The sequence below is a fragment of the Heptranchias perlo genome, chromosome 42, assembly GCF_035084215.1.
Source record: "Heptranchias perlo isolate sHepPer1 chromosome 42, sHepPer1.hap1, whole genome shotgun sequence".
NCBI classification, from domain to species: domain Eukaryota; kingdom Metazoa; phylum Chordata; class Chondrichthyes; order Hexanchiformes; family Hexanchidae; genus Heptranchias; species Heptranchias perlo.
In genome coordinates this window covers 8,851,368-8,867,594 of record NC_090366.1, presented here as the reverse complement: position 1 = coordinate 8,867,594, position 16,227 = coordinate 8,851,368, and the positions used below count along the sequence as shown (strand labels likewise).

The following is a 16,227-nucleotide window of genomic DNA, read 5'->3' as shown; positions in this document are numbered from 1 at the left end:
ACTGATCCTTTATAAACTCGTACTCTCACCCTGGTCAGTTGATGTTAAAACCTCTGTAACCTTGGCGACAAATGCATTAATTTTGTTGTTAATTTAGGACGCAATAGTCAACATTTGCAAGAAAATCTGCAGCAAGAACGACGAGGAATCAAGGAAGAAATCAAAGGCTGTAATCACATCGCTGGATCAAAAGATGCAGCAAAGACAGCACCGTGGATTTTATACCAAACCAGGGGGGTCCGGAAGCTTTGAAAATGATATTGAAGATCTAATTAAGAAATACCGAGCCACCCCCGGGAAAGGCGTGAAGGTACAATTTGCAGTTATGTTATAACTAATTTACCTTGATACATTTTATGCTTCTGAAATCTTGCATTTCAGTGTCATTCTCGGGGACCTAAACTAAGATATTTACCCCGTCCATTCTAATTAATCTGAAATTCTCCTCCGTTTCCATTGGGGAGAAACAACACTCTGTAAAATTTTGCCGATATGATTAGAGAATTACTGGATATTATCCTGTATTAAGTGAATCGTATGTTATTCAAAGTACTGGTATGGAAGGGGGAAGAGGAGGGTTCTGTGTGTGTGTGTGTGGAGGCCTGTGTATATTATGCTTATGTGTGTTGTGTGTATCCTTTTCTCTCTGTGTGTTATGTGTGTGCTTGCATGTGTGTGTTATGTGTGCATTATGTGTATGTATGTGTGTGTGCATATTATGTCATCCGAGCGTGCAGTGTGTGTGTGTGTGTGTGTGTTGTGTGTGTGCATGCGTATGTGTGTATGTGATTTGTATGTGCGTGTTGTGCATGTGCTTATGAGTTTGTGTATTTTGTGTGTGTCTGTGTTATGTGAGTATGCCTGTGTGTGTGTGCAAGCATGTGTGTGTGTTATCATAGAATCATAGAATCATAGAAGTTACAACATGGAAACAGGCCCTTCGGCCCAACATGTCCATGTCGCCCAGTTTATACCACTAAGCTAGTCCCAATTGCCTGCACTTGGCCCATATCCCTCGATACCCATCTTCCCCATGTAACTGTCCAAATGCTTTTTAAAAGACAAAATTGTACCCGCCTCTACTACTGCCTCTGGCAGCTCGTTCCAGACACTCACCACCCTTTGAGTGAAAAAATTGCCCCTCTGGATCCTTTTGTATCTCTCCCCTCTCACCTTAAATCTGTGCCCCCTCGTTATAGACTCCCCTACCTTTAGGAAAAGATTTTGACTATCGACCTTATCTATGCCCCTCATTATTTTATAGACTTCTATAAGATCACCCCTTAACCTCCTACTCTCCAGGGAATAAAGTCCCAGTCTGTCTAACCTCTCCCTGTAAGTCAAACCATCAAGTCCCGGTAGCATCCTAGTAAATCTTTTCTGCACTCTTTCTAGTTTAATAATATCCTTTCTATAATAGGGTGACCAGAACTGTACACAGTACTCCAAGTGTGGCCTCACCAATGCCCTGTACAACTTCAACAAGACATCCCAACTCCTGCATTCAATGTTCTGACCAATGAAACCAAGCATGCTGAATGCCTTCTTCACCACCCTATCCACCTGTGACTCCACTTTCAAGGAGCTATGAATCTGTACTCCTAGATCTCTTTGTTCTATAACTCTCCCCAACGCCCTACCATTAACGGAGTAGGTCCTGGCCCGATTCGATCTACCAAAATGCATCACCTCACATTTATCTAAATTAAACTCCATCTGCCATTCATCGGCCCACTGGCCCAATTTATCAAGATCCCGTTGCAATCCTAGATAACCTTCTTCACTGTCCACAATGCCACCAATCTTGGTGTCATCTGCAAACTTACTAACCATGCCTCCTAAATTCTCATCCAAATCATTAATATAAATAACAAATAACAGCGGACCCAGCACCGATCCCTGAGGCACACCGCTGGACACAGGCATCCAGTTTGAAAAACAACCCTCGACAACCACCCTCTGTCTTCTGTCGTCAAGCCAATTTTGTATCCAATTGGCTACCTCACCTTGGATCCCATGAGATTTAACCTTATGTAACAACCTACCATGCGGTACCTTGTCAAATGCTTTGCTGAAGTCCATGTAGACCACGTCTACTGCACAGCCCTCATCTATTTTCTTGGTTACCCCTTCAAAAAACTCAATCAAATTCGTGAGACATGATTTTCCTCTCACAAAACCATGCTGACTGTTCCTAATTAGTCCCTGCCTCTCCAAATGCCTGTAGATTCTGTCCCTCAGAATACCCTCTAACAACTTACCCACTACAGATGTCAGGCTCACTGGTCTGTAGTTCCCAGGCTTTTCCCTGCCGCCCTTCTTAAACAAAGGCACAACATTTGCTACCCTCCAATCTTCAGGCACCTCACCTGTAGCGGTGGATGATTCAAATATCTCTGCTAGGGGACCCGCAATTTCCTCCCTAACCTCCCATAACGTCCTGGGATACATTTCATCAGGTCCCGGAGATTTATCTACCTTGATGCGCGTTAAGACTTCCAGCACCTCCCTCTCTGTAATATGTACACTCCTCAAGACATCACTATTTATTTCCCCAAGTTCCCTAACATCCATGCCTTTCTCAACCGTAAATACCGATGTGAAATATTCATTCAGGATCTCACCCATCTCTTGTGGTTCCGCACATAGATGACCTTGTTGATCCTTAAGAGGCCCTACTCTCTCCCTAGTTACCCTTTTGCCCTTTATGTATTTGTAGAAGCTCTTTGGATTCACCTTTGCCTTATCTGCCAAAGCAATCTCATATCCCCTTTTTGCCCTCCTGATTTCTCTCTTAACTCTACTCCGGCAATCTCTATACTCTTCAAGGGATCCACTTGATCCCAGCTGCCTATGCATGTCATATGCCTCCTTCTTATTTTTGACTAGTGCCTCAATCTCCCGAGTCATCCAAGGTTCCCTACTTCTACCAGCCTTGCCCTTCACTTTATAAGGAATGTGCTTACACTGAACCCTGGTTAACACACTTTTGAAAGCCTCCCACTTACCAGACGTCCCTTTGCCTGCCAACAGACTCTCCCAATCAACTTCTGAAAGTTCCTGTCTAATACCATCAAAATTGGCCTTTCCCCAATTTAGAATTTTAACTTTTGGGCCAGACCTATCCTTCTCCATAGCTATCTTAAAACTAATGGAATTATGATCACTGGTCCCAAAGTGATCCCTCACTAACACTTCTGTCACCTGCCCTTCCTTATTTCCCAAGAGGAGGTCAAGTTTTGCCCCCTCTCTAGTCGGGCCATCCACATACTGAATGAGAAATTCCTCCTGAATACACTCAACAAATTTCTCTCCATCCAAGCCCCTAATGCTATGGCTGTCCCAGTCAATGTTGGGAAAGTTAAAGTCCCCTACTATTACCACCCTATTTTTCTTGCAGCTGTCTGTAATCTCCTTACATATTTGCTCCTCAATTTCCCGTTGACTATTTGGGGGTCTGTAGTACAATCCTATCAAAGTGATCTCTCCCTTCTTATTTTTCAGTTCTACCCATATGGACTCAGTGGGCGAACCCTCGGATATATCCCCTCTCACTACTGCCGTGATGTTCTCCCTAATCAAGAACGCAACTCCCCCTCCTCTCTTACCTCCTGCTCTATCTTTCCTATAGCATCTGTACCCTGGAACATTGAGCTGCCAGTCCTGCCCCTCCCTTAGCCATGTTTCAGTAATAGCTATAACATCCCAGTCCCATGTACCCATCCATGCCCTGAGTTCATCTGCCTTGCCCATCAGACTTCTTGCATTGAAATAAATGCAGTTTAATCTAGTCTTCCCTTGGTCTTTGCCCTGCTTTCTCAGACCATCTGTCCGGTCATGTTCTGTACACTCTCCCTTACTGCCTTTTGTTTCTGTCACCACTTTATTTCCCACTGACTTCCTGCATCGGTTCCCATCCCCCTGCCACATTAGTTTAAACCCTCCCCAACAGCACTAGCAAACACTCCCCCTAGGACATTGGTTCCAGTCCTGCCCAGATGCAGACCGTCCAATTTGTACTGGTCCCACCTCCCCCAGAACCGGTTCCAATGGCCCAGGAATTTGAATCCCTCCCTCTTGCACCATCTCTCAAGCCACGTATTCATCTTAGCTATCCTGTCATTCCTACTCTGACTAGCCCGTGGCACTGGTAGCAATCCTGAGATTACTACCTTTGAGGTCCTACTCTTTAGTTTAACTCCTAACTCCCTAAATTCAGCTTGTAGGACCTCATCCTGTTTTTTACCTATATCGTTGGTGCCTATATGCACCACGACAACTGGCTGTTCACCCTCCCCCTCCAGAATGTCCTGCAGCCGCTCCGAGACATCCTTGACCCTTGCACCAGGGAGGCAACATACCATCCTGGAGTCTCGGTTGCGTCCGCAGAAACGCCTGTCTATTCCCCTTACAATCGAGTCCCCTATCACTATAGCTCTGCCACTCTTTTTCCTGCCCTCCTGTGCAGCAGAGCCAGCCACGGTGCCATGAACCTGGCCACTGCCACCTTCCCCTGGTGAGCCATCTCCGCCAACAGTATCCAAAACGGTATACCTGTTTTGGAGGGAGATGACCGCAGGGGACCCCTGCACTGCCTTCCTACTCTTCCTCTGTCTGTTGGTCACCCATTCACTATCTCCCTCAGTAATTTTTATCTGCGGTGTGACCAACTCACTGAACGTGCTATCCACGACTTTCTCAGCATCGCGGATGCTCCAAAGTGAGTCCATCCGCGATGCTGAATCTGTGTTGTGTGTATGCTTTTTTATGGGTATGATGTGTGTGCGCTTGCATGCGTGTGTTATGTGTGTATGTACGTGTGTGTGCATATTATGTATGTGTTATGTGTGTCATGTGAGTATGCATGTGTATGTGTATGCGTGTGTTGTGCGTGTGCTTTTGAGTGTGTGTGTGTTATGTGAGGGTGCTGGTGTGTGAGTGTGCAGGCGTGTGTGTGTATTTTATCAGTGTGCAAGCATGTGTGCGTGTTGTGGGGAGGTGAAAAGACGTCTTCAAGAGCCTGCCAGGGTCAATCTTTACTTTATTCACATATAATAATGAAAGTTACATGGGTAGCTTTTGTTCTCTCTAGCCTGGGTGTTAATCGTGGGGTGGGCAGACAGCAGAGAGGGAAAGCTGGGGCAGAATCACGCGCCCCACTGGGTGGTTCTATTCCCGGCGTGCAAGCCTCATCATAAGATTTTACTCTCTGCCCTCAGCCCAGGCAATATGAAACGCTCCGGACAGCAAAAGTGTAAACCTACCCCATTGTTTTAAATACGAATACCATTTCTCACTGCAGGCTGAAGAAGTTCTTGAAAACTTTCTGACTACTAAGGAGCAGATTTCGGAATACATTCGCCAAGTTGATCAGAATTTGACGCAAAAAGAGAGAAAACTGGCAGGTACTTTTCATAACAGGGAGAACTGCCAACCAAACACATCAAAAGCCAATGGGGGTAAAATTCATCTTCAGCGGGAGCGCAAAACGGGCATTGGCAGATTGGCCGCCTCTGATGCAACCCGTCCGATTTTCGTTTCAACTCACTTGTCTACTTCGATTTGGTCGTGAGCCCAATGCAACCCTCCATTGTCCAATCTCTTGCCTCTCCTCGTGCATGAACGTCATGGCCTTGTCCCTGACGCTGCACTGGAACCATAGAGCCACAGAATTGGAGCTGCATTGCAGAAGGAGACCTTTCGGCCCATCGTGTCCATGCCCGCTCTTTGTTACAGCAACCCGAAAACAAACCCACTGCCCCGGTCTCTCCTCATACACCTGCTTCTCTCTACACTGCAAAAGTCTGTCCTCTTTCCCCTTAAGTGGTTCTATGTTCTTTGCTTTAACTGGGCTCTGTGGGAAAGCCAGCATACCCACTTTGCATTAATAAGAACATAAGAAATAGGAGCAGGAGTAGGCCATATGGCCCCTCGAGCCTGCTCCGCCATTCAATCAGATCATGGCTGATCTTCGACCTCAACTCCACTTTCCTGCCCGATCCCCACATCCCTTGATTCCCCTAAAAATCTATCGATCTCAGCCTGAATATACTCAACGACTCAGCATCCACAGCCTTCTGGACCCTTTGTTCTTCAAAGATGCCCGTCAGGTATACATTTGGGTCTGGTCAAACTCATCTGTTGTGGATATACAGCAGAAAATGGCCTTGGGCTCATTGGAAAGCCCATTGGGGTGTTAAAGGAGTGCTGAAGCTGAAGAAGTAGGTTGATATCTGAAGGTTGAGATAGGTGGATAGACCTCAGATCTATTCGCAATGAGTGATCATGCGTGGAGCCTTTCTTTATTAAATGGAGTTGACACATTAATGTCTCACTGCAAGAGCGACACCTCCATCAATGCAACCCTAGATTAGGTGTTGATGTGTTCATGTGGTCTTCAACCCTTAATGTCCTGGCCCAGAGGCGGCAAAGCTGCCAACTAATCTGAATTGTGTAATTTGAGGGCTGATCCCAGGCAGCAAAATGATCATGAAGCTGTTCAGTGCTGCGAAAACCCAACTGGCTCACTTCCGCCCCTACCTACTCTGGCCCACACGTAACGCAAATCCTATACGGCGTGGTTGACTCCTAATGCCCTCAGGACAACAAGCGATGGGCAATAAATACTGTCATACCAGTGTAATCACATCCCAAGAACATATAAACAAATTGAGAGGGAATTTCTGGGCTTTTATTTTATTTATAAAATCCCAGTTGGAGGCATAGCCATTGAAAGAACGAATGTATAGTTGAAATGAAATTACTCCACCCAAAGATGCGTATTTTAACTTTGGGCGATGGATGCAAAGGAAAATTGGACGAGGTGTATAATGGGCTGCCGATCTGATATCACCCGTTTTTGCACCATTGCCGAAAGATTAAACTAACCCCCACTGATCTTCAACCTCCTTTTTAAATCTAGCTGAAAGAGAGAAACTCCAAATTGCAGAGCAACGGGCGAGAGCGAATGAAGAGGAGAATAGATTTCTCCAGAAGGTGGTGGAAAATGAGAAGAGGATGCGGGATGATCTCAACCGCCAATTCCAAGCAATGGTGGAGAAGGAAAGAAAGGCATTACTGCAAGAACAGGAAAAAGTCATCAGGCACAAACTAGAGGAGCAAAGATGGCTTTTGAAAGAAGGCTTTCATCAAAAAGTGCAAAATTTGCAGGCAGAACTGTATGACTTGAGAAGGGAACAAATGAAAATAAGAAACATGCCGGCCAAGTCTAGACGTTTTTGTACAGTACAATGAAAATAAACTTTATTACTGAGGGACGTGCTTCTGCCGCTTGATATGGGACTTGTAAGCTTGAAGTTGGTTTCATTGCCGCCTCCACTAGTTGAGCAGGAATATCTTCGCCTTTTTGCCAAAACTGCAGTCTTCTTAATGGTCTCACGGGGATGGGTAAAACATTGGCGAGCAAAGTTAACTCAGACCAATATTCTTTTGTACAATATTCTTTAGTAGGTTTTTACTTTATAATGGACGCCAAGGTAGGTGGGATGCAGTGGGAAGGAAGGAAAGTTGTGCCAGAAGCTAAATCGAGGGGAGCCGGACGCAAATGTTGAATATAAATTTACTTATGTGATTGTGGACCATGTTTTATCAGATATATTGTCACAGGATATCCTGAGGAGTTTAGTTATTGGACTGGTATTGCGAGCTCCGGCAGGTGCAATCAACCAACCAATTAATGGTATTAAATATATTACTCAGATCAGCGTCATTTGTTTGTGTTTATTTCTGTATTTGGTTAGCTGTCACAGTGAAAAGTCCAAACACTCCCCGTGGAAATATATCTTGTGTGTGTGTGCTGCACACTTGTATGATGTGTGTGAGAGCTTGTGTGTGTGTGTGTGTGTGTGTGTGTATGTGATTGTTTGTATGTGTGCGTGATTGAGTGTGTGTGTGATTGTGTGTATGTGATTGTGTATTTGTGTGATTGTATGCATGTGTGTGTGATTGTATGTGTAATTGCATATTTGTGTGATTGTATGCATGTGAGTGTGATTGTGGATGTGTGTGATTGTGTGTGTGTGTATATGTATATGTGTGCGTCTGTATATGTGTGTTTGGAGGACGATGTGTTCACCACCTCCGCTGACAAGTGAGTTCAGGACCGAATCTGCTTTGCTGGGATGGGTCCACAACTAACTCGAGGTTAAAGGTTAGCTCAGAATTGGAACCCTCAGTGCGGAGGATCAGGAGCCCATAACCATGAAAGCAGTTTAGTTTTGGTTTGCCTTTTCTAATTTGCACTTTCAACAGTGCAGCACTTCCTCAGTACTGCACTGGAGAGTGGGCCTAGACTTTATGCTCCAGCCTCCGGATTGGGACTCAAACCCACGATCTCAGGGACGAGAGTGTTACCACAAAGCCACGGCTGACACATGGCCAAATGAAAATGTGGAAGTGATATCTCTGCAAATAATTACCTAGATTTTGTTTTTATTTGGGAACTGCGGGGGAGGTGGGGGGGCTGCTTGTAGAAGCCCTGCAATAAGGTCACATGATTGACATTTTAAAAAACTTTCAAAGGAAGGAAAAATGTTATTAAAGGCTTTTTTTGCATTCAGCACTACCTTTTTCAAGGGATTTTTGTTGTTACTGAAACCACTTCTCTTTCTGATAGTCTTGTCATTCTCCTATAAAGTTTTGTCCTTAATGAATTCCTACACAGTTAAGAACGTTCCCTTTTTGTGTCTTTACTGCATGATATGCAGAGAATCAACTTGCAAAGCAAAGTTTATAAATTTGTATATCTAAAAAGTTTTAAAAATTCATTCTCGAGATGTGAGTGTCACTGGCAAGGCCAGCTTTGATTGCCCATCCCGGGTTGCTCTGAGTAGATGGGTGGGCCCTTCTCTTGAACCACTGTGTAGCAGGTAGAACTGAATGGCTTGCTCGGCCACTTCAGAGGGCAGTCAAGTGTCAACCATACTGGTGCAGGGACTGGAGTCACATGTAGGCCATTTTGGGGAAAGACGGCAGGTTTCCTTTCCAAAAGGGGCATTAGTGAACCAGTTGGGGGGTTTTTACGACAATCTGACAGTGTCATGGTCATTTTTACCGCACTGGTGATTTTATAATCATTAAAATTAAAGCTTAGAAAATGACGAGCTCAGGGTGGCGAATTTTCAGACAACATGCCCTGGCCCAGCGCTGCCGGCGGAAAAATGCAGTGAGACTCTTAAAAAGAAACCAAGGTGAGTAAAAACTGGAACCAGGATAATTCCTATCAATTAGACAAGCTGCGTTTCAAATCTGCATCTAATTTTAAGTTCACGTGTTGGTGCCAATAAATATTAAACTATGGCACTCGGAGGCTAATTAACAGTTTTAATATTGTTGGATCTGTTCAGTTTTTTGGTCCAATACTGCAATATCAATCCAATTGGATTGAGATATTAATGGAGCCTGATGTAATTTCAGTTTCCAATTAAAAACGGAATCGATTACTTCCGTGATGTTTAGCCTTACTGCAATAGTTGAACCGTGGCTGCTGCCAGTGTTTGGACTAACTGGGGTTAATTAATAGAATTTAGGATGAAAGCTCTCGCTGTGAGAACATTTTTAAAATTGTATCTTAACTGCATCGAGTGTCCGCAATGGGCTTTGTTGCGCTTGTTTTGATTTTCCAACTCGCTCTTTCTACAGGTAGGTTTTGTTAACCTGAGTTAGCACACGGAGGTGTACTGCTGTATGTGTGATGGTTTATATTTTGTGAATATTAGTTTGAGTGATACACCCTTGAAATGCACCAAACGCTTTTCAGGAGGGAGAGACACAATAACGCCGATTATTACCGTTTCCATCGACCCGTGGGTCCGAGAGACCAGGAGCGTTTCAGGAGTGCTGAGCTTTCTGATTTCAGCCAGGATGGCGGAAGGGTCTATAGCACTGGCCTAAGTGCTTCTGTGCACGGGAGAGAGGGGTGGAGAGATCAGACAGGGCTTTTGCTGCTAACCGGTCTGTAGTTCCCTGTTTTCTCTCTCCCTCCTTTTTTAAATAGTGGGGTTATATTTGCCACTCTCCAATCTGAAGGAACTGTTCCATAATCTATAGAATTTTGGAAGATGACAACTAATGCATCCATTATTTCCATGGCTACCTCTTTTAGTACTCTGGGATGCAGATTATCAGGCCCTGGGGATTTATTGGCTTTCAGTCCCATTAATTTCTCCAGCACTATTTTTTACTAATGCTAATTTCCTTTAATTCCTCCTTCTCACTAGTCCCTTGGTTCCCTAGCATTTCTGGGAAGTTATTTGTGTCCTCTTCCATGAAGACAGAACCAAAGTATTTGTTTAATTGCTCTGCCATTTCCCTGTTCCCCATTATAAATTCTCCTGTTTCTGACTGTAAGGGACCTACATTTGTCTTCACTAATCTTTTTCTTTTTACATACTTGTAGAAGCTTTAACAGTCCACTTTTATGTTCCTTGTAAGTTTACTCTCATACTCTATTTTTCCCCTCAATCAATCTCTTGGTACTTTACTGTTGAACTCTAAACTGCTCCCAATCCTCAGGCTTGCTACTTTTTCTGGCAACTTTATATGACTCCTCTTTGGATATAATACTATCTTTAATTTCTTTTGTGAGCCATGGTTGGGCCGCTCTTCCTTTTGTGTTTTTGAGCCAGAAAGGAATGTATAATTGTTGCAATTCATACATTCATTCCTTAAATGTTAGCCATTTTCTATCCACCGTCCTGCCTTTTAATGAAGCTTCCCAATCTATCATAGCCAACTCACTCCTCGTACCTTCGTAGTTTCCTTTGTTTAGATTTAGGGCCCTAGTTTCGGATTGGACTACTTTACTTTCCATCTTAATGAAGAATTCTATCATGCTAAGGTCACTCTTCCCTAACAGACCCCACACAACAAGATTATTAATTAACCCCTTCTCATTGCACAATACCCAATCTAGGATAGCCCGTTCCCTGGTTGGCTCCTCAAAGTACTGGTCTAAAAAACCATATTGTACATGATTATCTTATATTTATGGGCCCTAGTTTTGGTCTCCCCCACAAGTGGAAACATCTTCTCTACCTCTAGCCTAACAAAGCCTTTCATAACTTTAAAGACTTCCATCAGGTCACCCCTCAGCCTTCTCTTTTCGAGAGAAAAGAGCCTTAACCCATTGATTAAAATGGTTTAACATCTCCATCAGTCAATCAGAAGGCAGACTAGTGTCAGAGTCACTCCTTCATCCTTCAATATAATTTCTAGATCATTTGGGGGAAAAAAGCAATAATGTAGAGAAATTTATCACATAGAATTACGTAAATGTTACCCTCCACTCCGGTAAACCATTCTAATCACATTGGCCCATCATGTTCCCATTTCCCTTCATCCTCTTTACTATCATTCACTGATTCAAACTAATCTTTAATGTTGGAATAGTTTCTACCTCAACCATTGACTCGGGATGTGAATTCCAAGGCCTCACAACTCTCTCTGTTTGGACATTTCAGCCGCGTTCCATTCTCAATCTCTTCCATTTGTCTTGTCTCTGTGGCCTACGGTCACCTCTTCGTGAAAGGGGGAGTGGGATTTAGAATCATAAAATCTTACAGCACAAATGGAGGCCATTCGGCCCATCAGCAAGACTAGTTCCAAGTCCCTGAAGGAGCTCCGGTACGTTGTATTTTTTAGTGTCAATCATGAGGGATAAAGGTGGGTAGAATACATCATCGCATTCTGTGTGTATGTTGTTGATAGATCACCTCGTCTAGTGGGGAGGTTAGCTGCTACCATTTCTTCCATATGTTCCAGTTTTTTTTGTTAAACTCCAGATATTCCCACACATGAGTGCTCATTTCTGTTCACTGTAGCTTTCAAAGTCCTTTCTCTTCCCAGTATATTCATAACACACCCTATTCATACCGGCTACTCCCCTACATTTTCTTCACTGACTTACTATAATCCTTATCTCTTCTCATGAATGGTTAATGAGGTACAACCCGAACATATAATTTTGCAACTGTTGCAGAATTATCTTTAATATGTGTGTGTATATATTTTATATTAAGAGAAGCTTACTATGCCTATTTTACCTGCTTCCCCCTATTCTTGCATTGGGTCATACTGAAACATATGGAACTGACTGTCCGCCATATCTCTCAATCTCCAATATCTTCTCTTTTTCCTTCTTGCAACTAATTTAGTGATGATTGTGATTCTCTCCAGGGGAAAGTGCGATCTCTCCAAAGGTATATGGGGAAAAAAATTGGACAGGGCCTGTTTTTGCGGGGGGGGGGGGCAGAACGATCCACTATTACCTCGCGCCCAATGGCCCCTGCGCGGGCAGGACGAGATTTTCGTCAGGCCTGAGGGCTTACCTGCAATCTGCATTGGAAATCAGCAAGAACGAGGATTCCATGCAATTCGCACTTTTCACCAGTGGGGGGGGGGGGGCTCCAATCTCTTAAAGGCGCACTGTCTGTTAGAAATCTCTGAAAGATAGCTGGTACCTGTTATTTGCTGAATATAACAGCCTGCGGTCTGCACGGAATCTGAAGAGATCAGACATCACACACGTAAAGCACAGTTGCAGGTCCTGCCTCTATGTTTACACACTGATGTGTTATGTTGAACGTTGAATAAAGGTTGCGCACCACTAAATCCCACATCCTCCAATCTGCATGCCAGACCTCACCAATCTGAGTTTGTACCAGGTCTGCGAGAGTCCGTGCACCAAGGTTCTCTGCTGATGCACCAGAGGCCTTGGTGCAAGAAGGGAGGGACATCCTATATCTGGAGGGGGGTGCAGCAAGAGGTCCTCCAGACATATACCCAAAAGGCAGTGGAAGGCAGTGGGGGATGAAGTCAATGCCAGACGCACAGCATCATGAACGTGGATGCAGTGCAGGAAGAAGTTCAAAGCTTTGACATGAGTGGTCAAGGTGAGTGAGGTCAACTGTCAAGTGACATCTCCTACCAACTACACCATTAGCCGCATCCACTGCTCCACACACTACACCCCCATCACCCACCTACCAACAAACTCTTTCCATCACTACTCAACTCTTCCAATCAGATGCTTCCTCTCGCCCTCACACTGTTGCAAGCCGCCGACCGACAACTCACAGGCCACACACACTGGCAGCTATTCAACCATGACAGGCACATCACCCAGACACACGTCCCGATTTCTTGCAGGAGCAGGCAGCACATATCAGGAGGCAGCAAGTGGCAGTGGCATTCAGCCCGTCGAGCCTGTTACGCCATACAATGAGATCATGGTGGACCGCCTTAGCCCCATATCCCTTAATACCCTTGGTTCACAGAAATCTACCAATCTCAGATTTGGAATTCACAATTGAGCTAGCATCAACTGTCGTTTGCAGAAGAGCTTCCCAAACTTCTCCCAACCTTTGCAGGTAGAAGCATTTCCTAACTTCACTCCTGCATGTCCTGCCTCTATGCTAGGCTATATCCCCTAATCCTCAAGTATAGGAGATCTCCAAAAACAGTTACAAATGTCTCGGCAGCCAGGAGCAGTAATCCAGCCACTAACCTGTAAATCCTGCATTCTCCCTTCAAATTGCACTGGTGGTGGTCCTCCAGGCACTCTAAGACATGTTCAGATGGTCGGGATTAAGACTGTGCATTGAGTTGAGCGTTAAGGTCCACATTAAATCAGCATTGCTCACTGATTGAAGCCATTTTCTCCCTACTTTACATGATTCCAGCGTTCGTTATCTGTGCCTGCGCTAACACCTATACCAAGATGGTGTCCGGTGCACGTCACGCTGGAAACATCCGTGAGCATCCAAGACACCATCTTGGATGTCAGAGAGGCCGTGTAGCGCCGAAACAACGGGCGCTGCACGGCCCAATTTGGCGCCCTTTGTGTCTGTTTTTCACCTTAATCCTTTCGCAATCTATGGATAATCCAGAAATCTGTAACCACCATATTTTCTCCAGAAACCTTGGCCAAACATCAATGTTGCTTCTTCAGCAACCTCCTTAAAGCAAATGCATAAAGCAAGGAGTGATTGAGTGAAAGGATTGGAGTATCTGGAAAATTGTTATTGCCAGGAGTATGGGTCGTTGTTTAAACAAGTAAACAAAGATTGTAGAAACTGGATATAATGTGAGGGCAGGGTATTGGCCAGAGGTTAAACCACACAAGTTCACAGCAGGAGGCCAGTCTGCCCATTGCGCCGTTGCTACAGCATTCTGGAATAAATCCCATTGGCCTGCATTCTCCTTATATCTTCCTGTGTTTCATATACTTATCCAATTTCCCTTTTAAAGATGCAATCGTCTCTACTGCACCATTCCCTGGGGCAAAGCATTCCATGCACCAACAACCCTCTCCTTACTCTCTCAGTGACAATTTAGAATTGAGGATCCCTAGTCATTAAACTCTCTTCCCAAACAGAGGGAATAGTCTTTCCTTGTTCACTCGATCAAAACCATTTATAATTTTAAAGACCTCTATTAAATCTCCTCTTAATCTTCTCTACTTCCATGGAAATAGTCCCAGTATCTCAAATCTCTTTGCATACCTGTAGTATCCCATCTCTGGCCCGGCCCTGATGAATCTACACTGAACGCTCTCTATGGCTTAATGTTCTTTCTATAATGGGATGCCGTAATCTGCAAACAATACCAATTGTAGCCCAACCAATGCTTTGTGCAAAATTATCATTAGGTCTTAAGAAAGACACAGGTACGTTACAATCTCAATGGGAATTTTAGACTTGCTAAGATTTAATCAGTCATATAATCATTTCATTCTCCTTATTAGAGGATGATTGCATAATATTTAAATTTATTTCACACATATATGTTTAAGTAGATGTAACATGTATTTGACAGTGTAGTTGAAATGTTGTCAGAGGTAAAAGGGCCCAACTTAGACCTAAACCTGCAAATTAGGAACAATGTGGAGTGTCGCTCTCCCCCAACATGACTCCCCAACCAGCTCTGCCACAGCAGGATAACCCTAGCCTCACCCTCCAGGGGAAAGCTACCCGTCTCATCCCACCCCAGTGACACACATACCCCAACACTCACAAGAATATGATAAGAGCTCAGTTAGCCCTGGGATAGAGAGGTCAGATTTTTTTTTATTCGTTCATGGGATGTGGGCGTCGCTGGCGAGGCCGGCATTTATTGCCCATCCCTAATTGCCCTTGAGAAGGTGGTGGTGAGCTGCCTTCTTGAACCGCTGCAGTCCATGTGGTGAAGGTCCTCTCACAGTGCTGTTAGGAAGGGAGTTCCAGGATTTTGACCCAGCGATGATGAAGGAACGGCGATATATTTCCAAGTCGGGATGGTGTGTGACTTGGAGAGGAATGTACAGGTGGTGTTGTTCCCATGTGCCTGCTGCTCTTGTCCTTCTAGGTGGTAGAGGTCGCGGGTTTGGGAGGTGCTGTCGAAGAAGCCTTGGCGAGTTGCTGCAGTGCATCCTGTGGATGGTACACACTGCAGCCACAGTGCGCCGGTGGTGAAGGGAGTGAATGTTTAGGGTGGTGGATGGGGTGCCAATCAAGCGGGCTGCTTTGTCCTGGATGGTGTCGAGCTTCTTGAGTGTTGTTGGAGCTGCACTCATCCACAGGCTGAATTAATTGCTTCAACCTCAGCTCAATGGTGACAGTCTTGCCTCGGAGTCAGAAGGGACTTGAGCACACGTTTGAGATTGACATTCCCAGTGCAGTACTGAGGGAGTGCTGCGCTGTCGGTGGCGCCATCTTTCGATGTGACCCCCATCTGCCCTCTCAGGTGGATGCAGAAGTTCCCATGACTCTTTTTGAAGAACAACAGGGGAGTTTTCGTCCGTCTCCTGTCCTATAAAGTATCACCCAACCAACAGCACTAAACAGAGAATCTGGTCATTTATTTCATTGCTGTTTGTGGGACCTTGCTGTGTGTAAATTGGCTGCTGTGTTTCCTACATTAGAATAGTGACTACACTTCAAATGTCATATTTATCGTTAGAACAACTCAGATCACCGGGCGATGTGATAGAAGTGTTTAAAATGATGGAAGGTTGGGACACAGTGGATAGAAGCAGACTGTTTCCAGTAGTTGAGGAGTCTAGAATGAGGGGCCGTAGATATGAGATTAATTGTAAGAGATTTGGAACAGAGGGCAGGAGAAACCTCTTCACACAGAGTTGTGAGGCTGTGGAATTCGTTTTCAGGGTTAGTGGTTGAGGCAGATGCTATGCCAACATTCAGGATTAGATTGGATAGGTGGATGAAGGAA

At 44.6% G+C, this 16,227-nt stretch overlaps 1 protein-coding gene across 1 annotated transcript in view; it reads left to right on the top strand.

Annotated features, from left to right (window-relative positions):
* LOC137306275 (guanylate-binding protein 1-like) overlaps positions 1–7,723 on the top strand; it is a 33,631-nt gene extending 25,908 nt beyond the window's left edge. Inside the window, exons 11-13 of the mRNA XM_067975437.1 lie at positions 98–310; positions 5,303–5,405; positions 6,923–7,723. Coding sequence (XP_067831538.1) covers positions 98–310; positions 5,303–5,405; positions 6,923–7,254 — 648 coding nt within the window. The 3' untranslated portion in view covers positions 7,255–7,723. The remainder of the gene's footprint in view (positions 1–97; positions 311–5,302; positions 5,406–6,922) is intronic.
* The last annotated feature ends 8,504 nt before the right edge of the window (positions 7,724–16,227 follow it).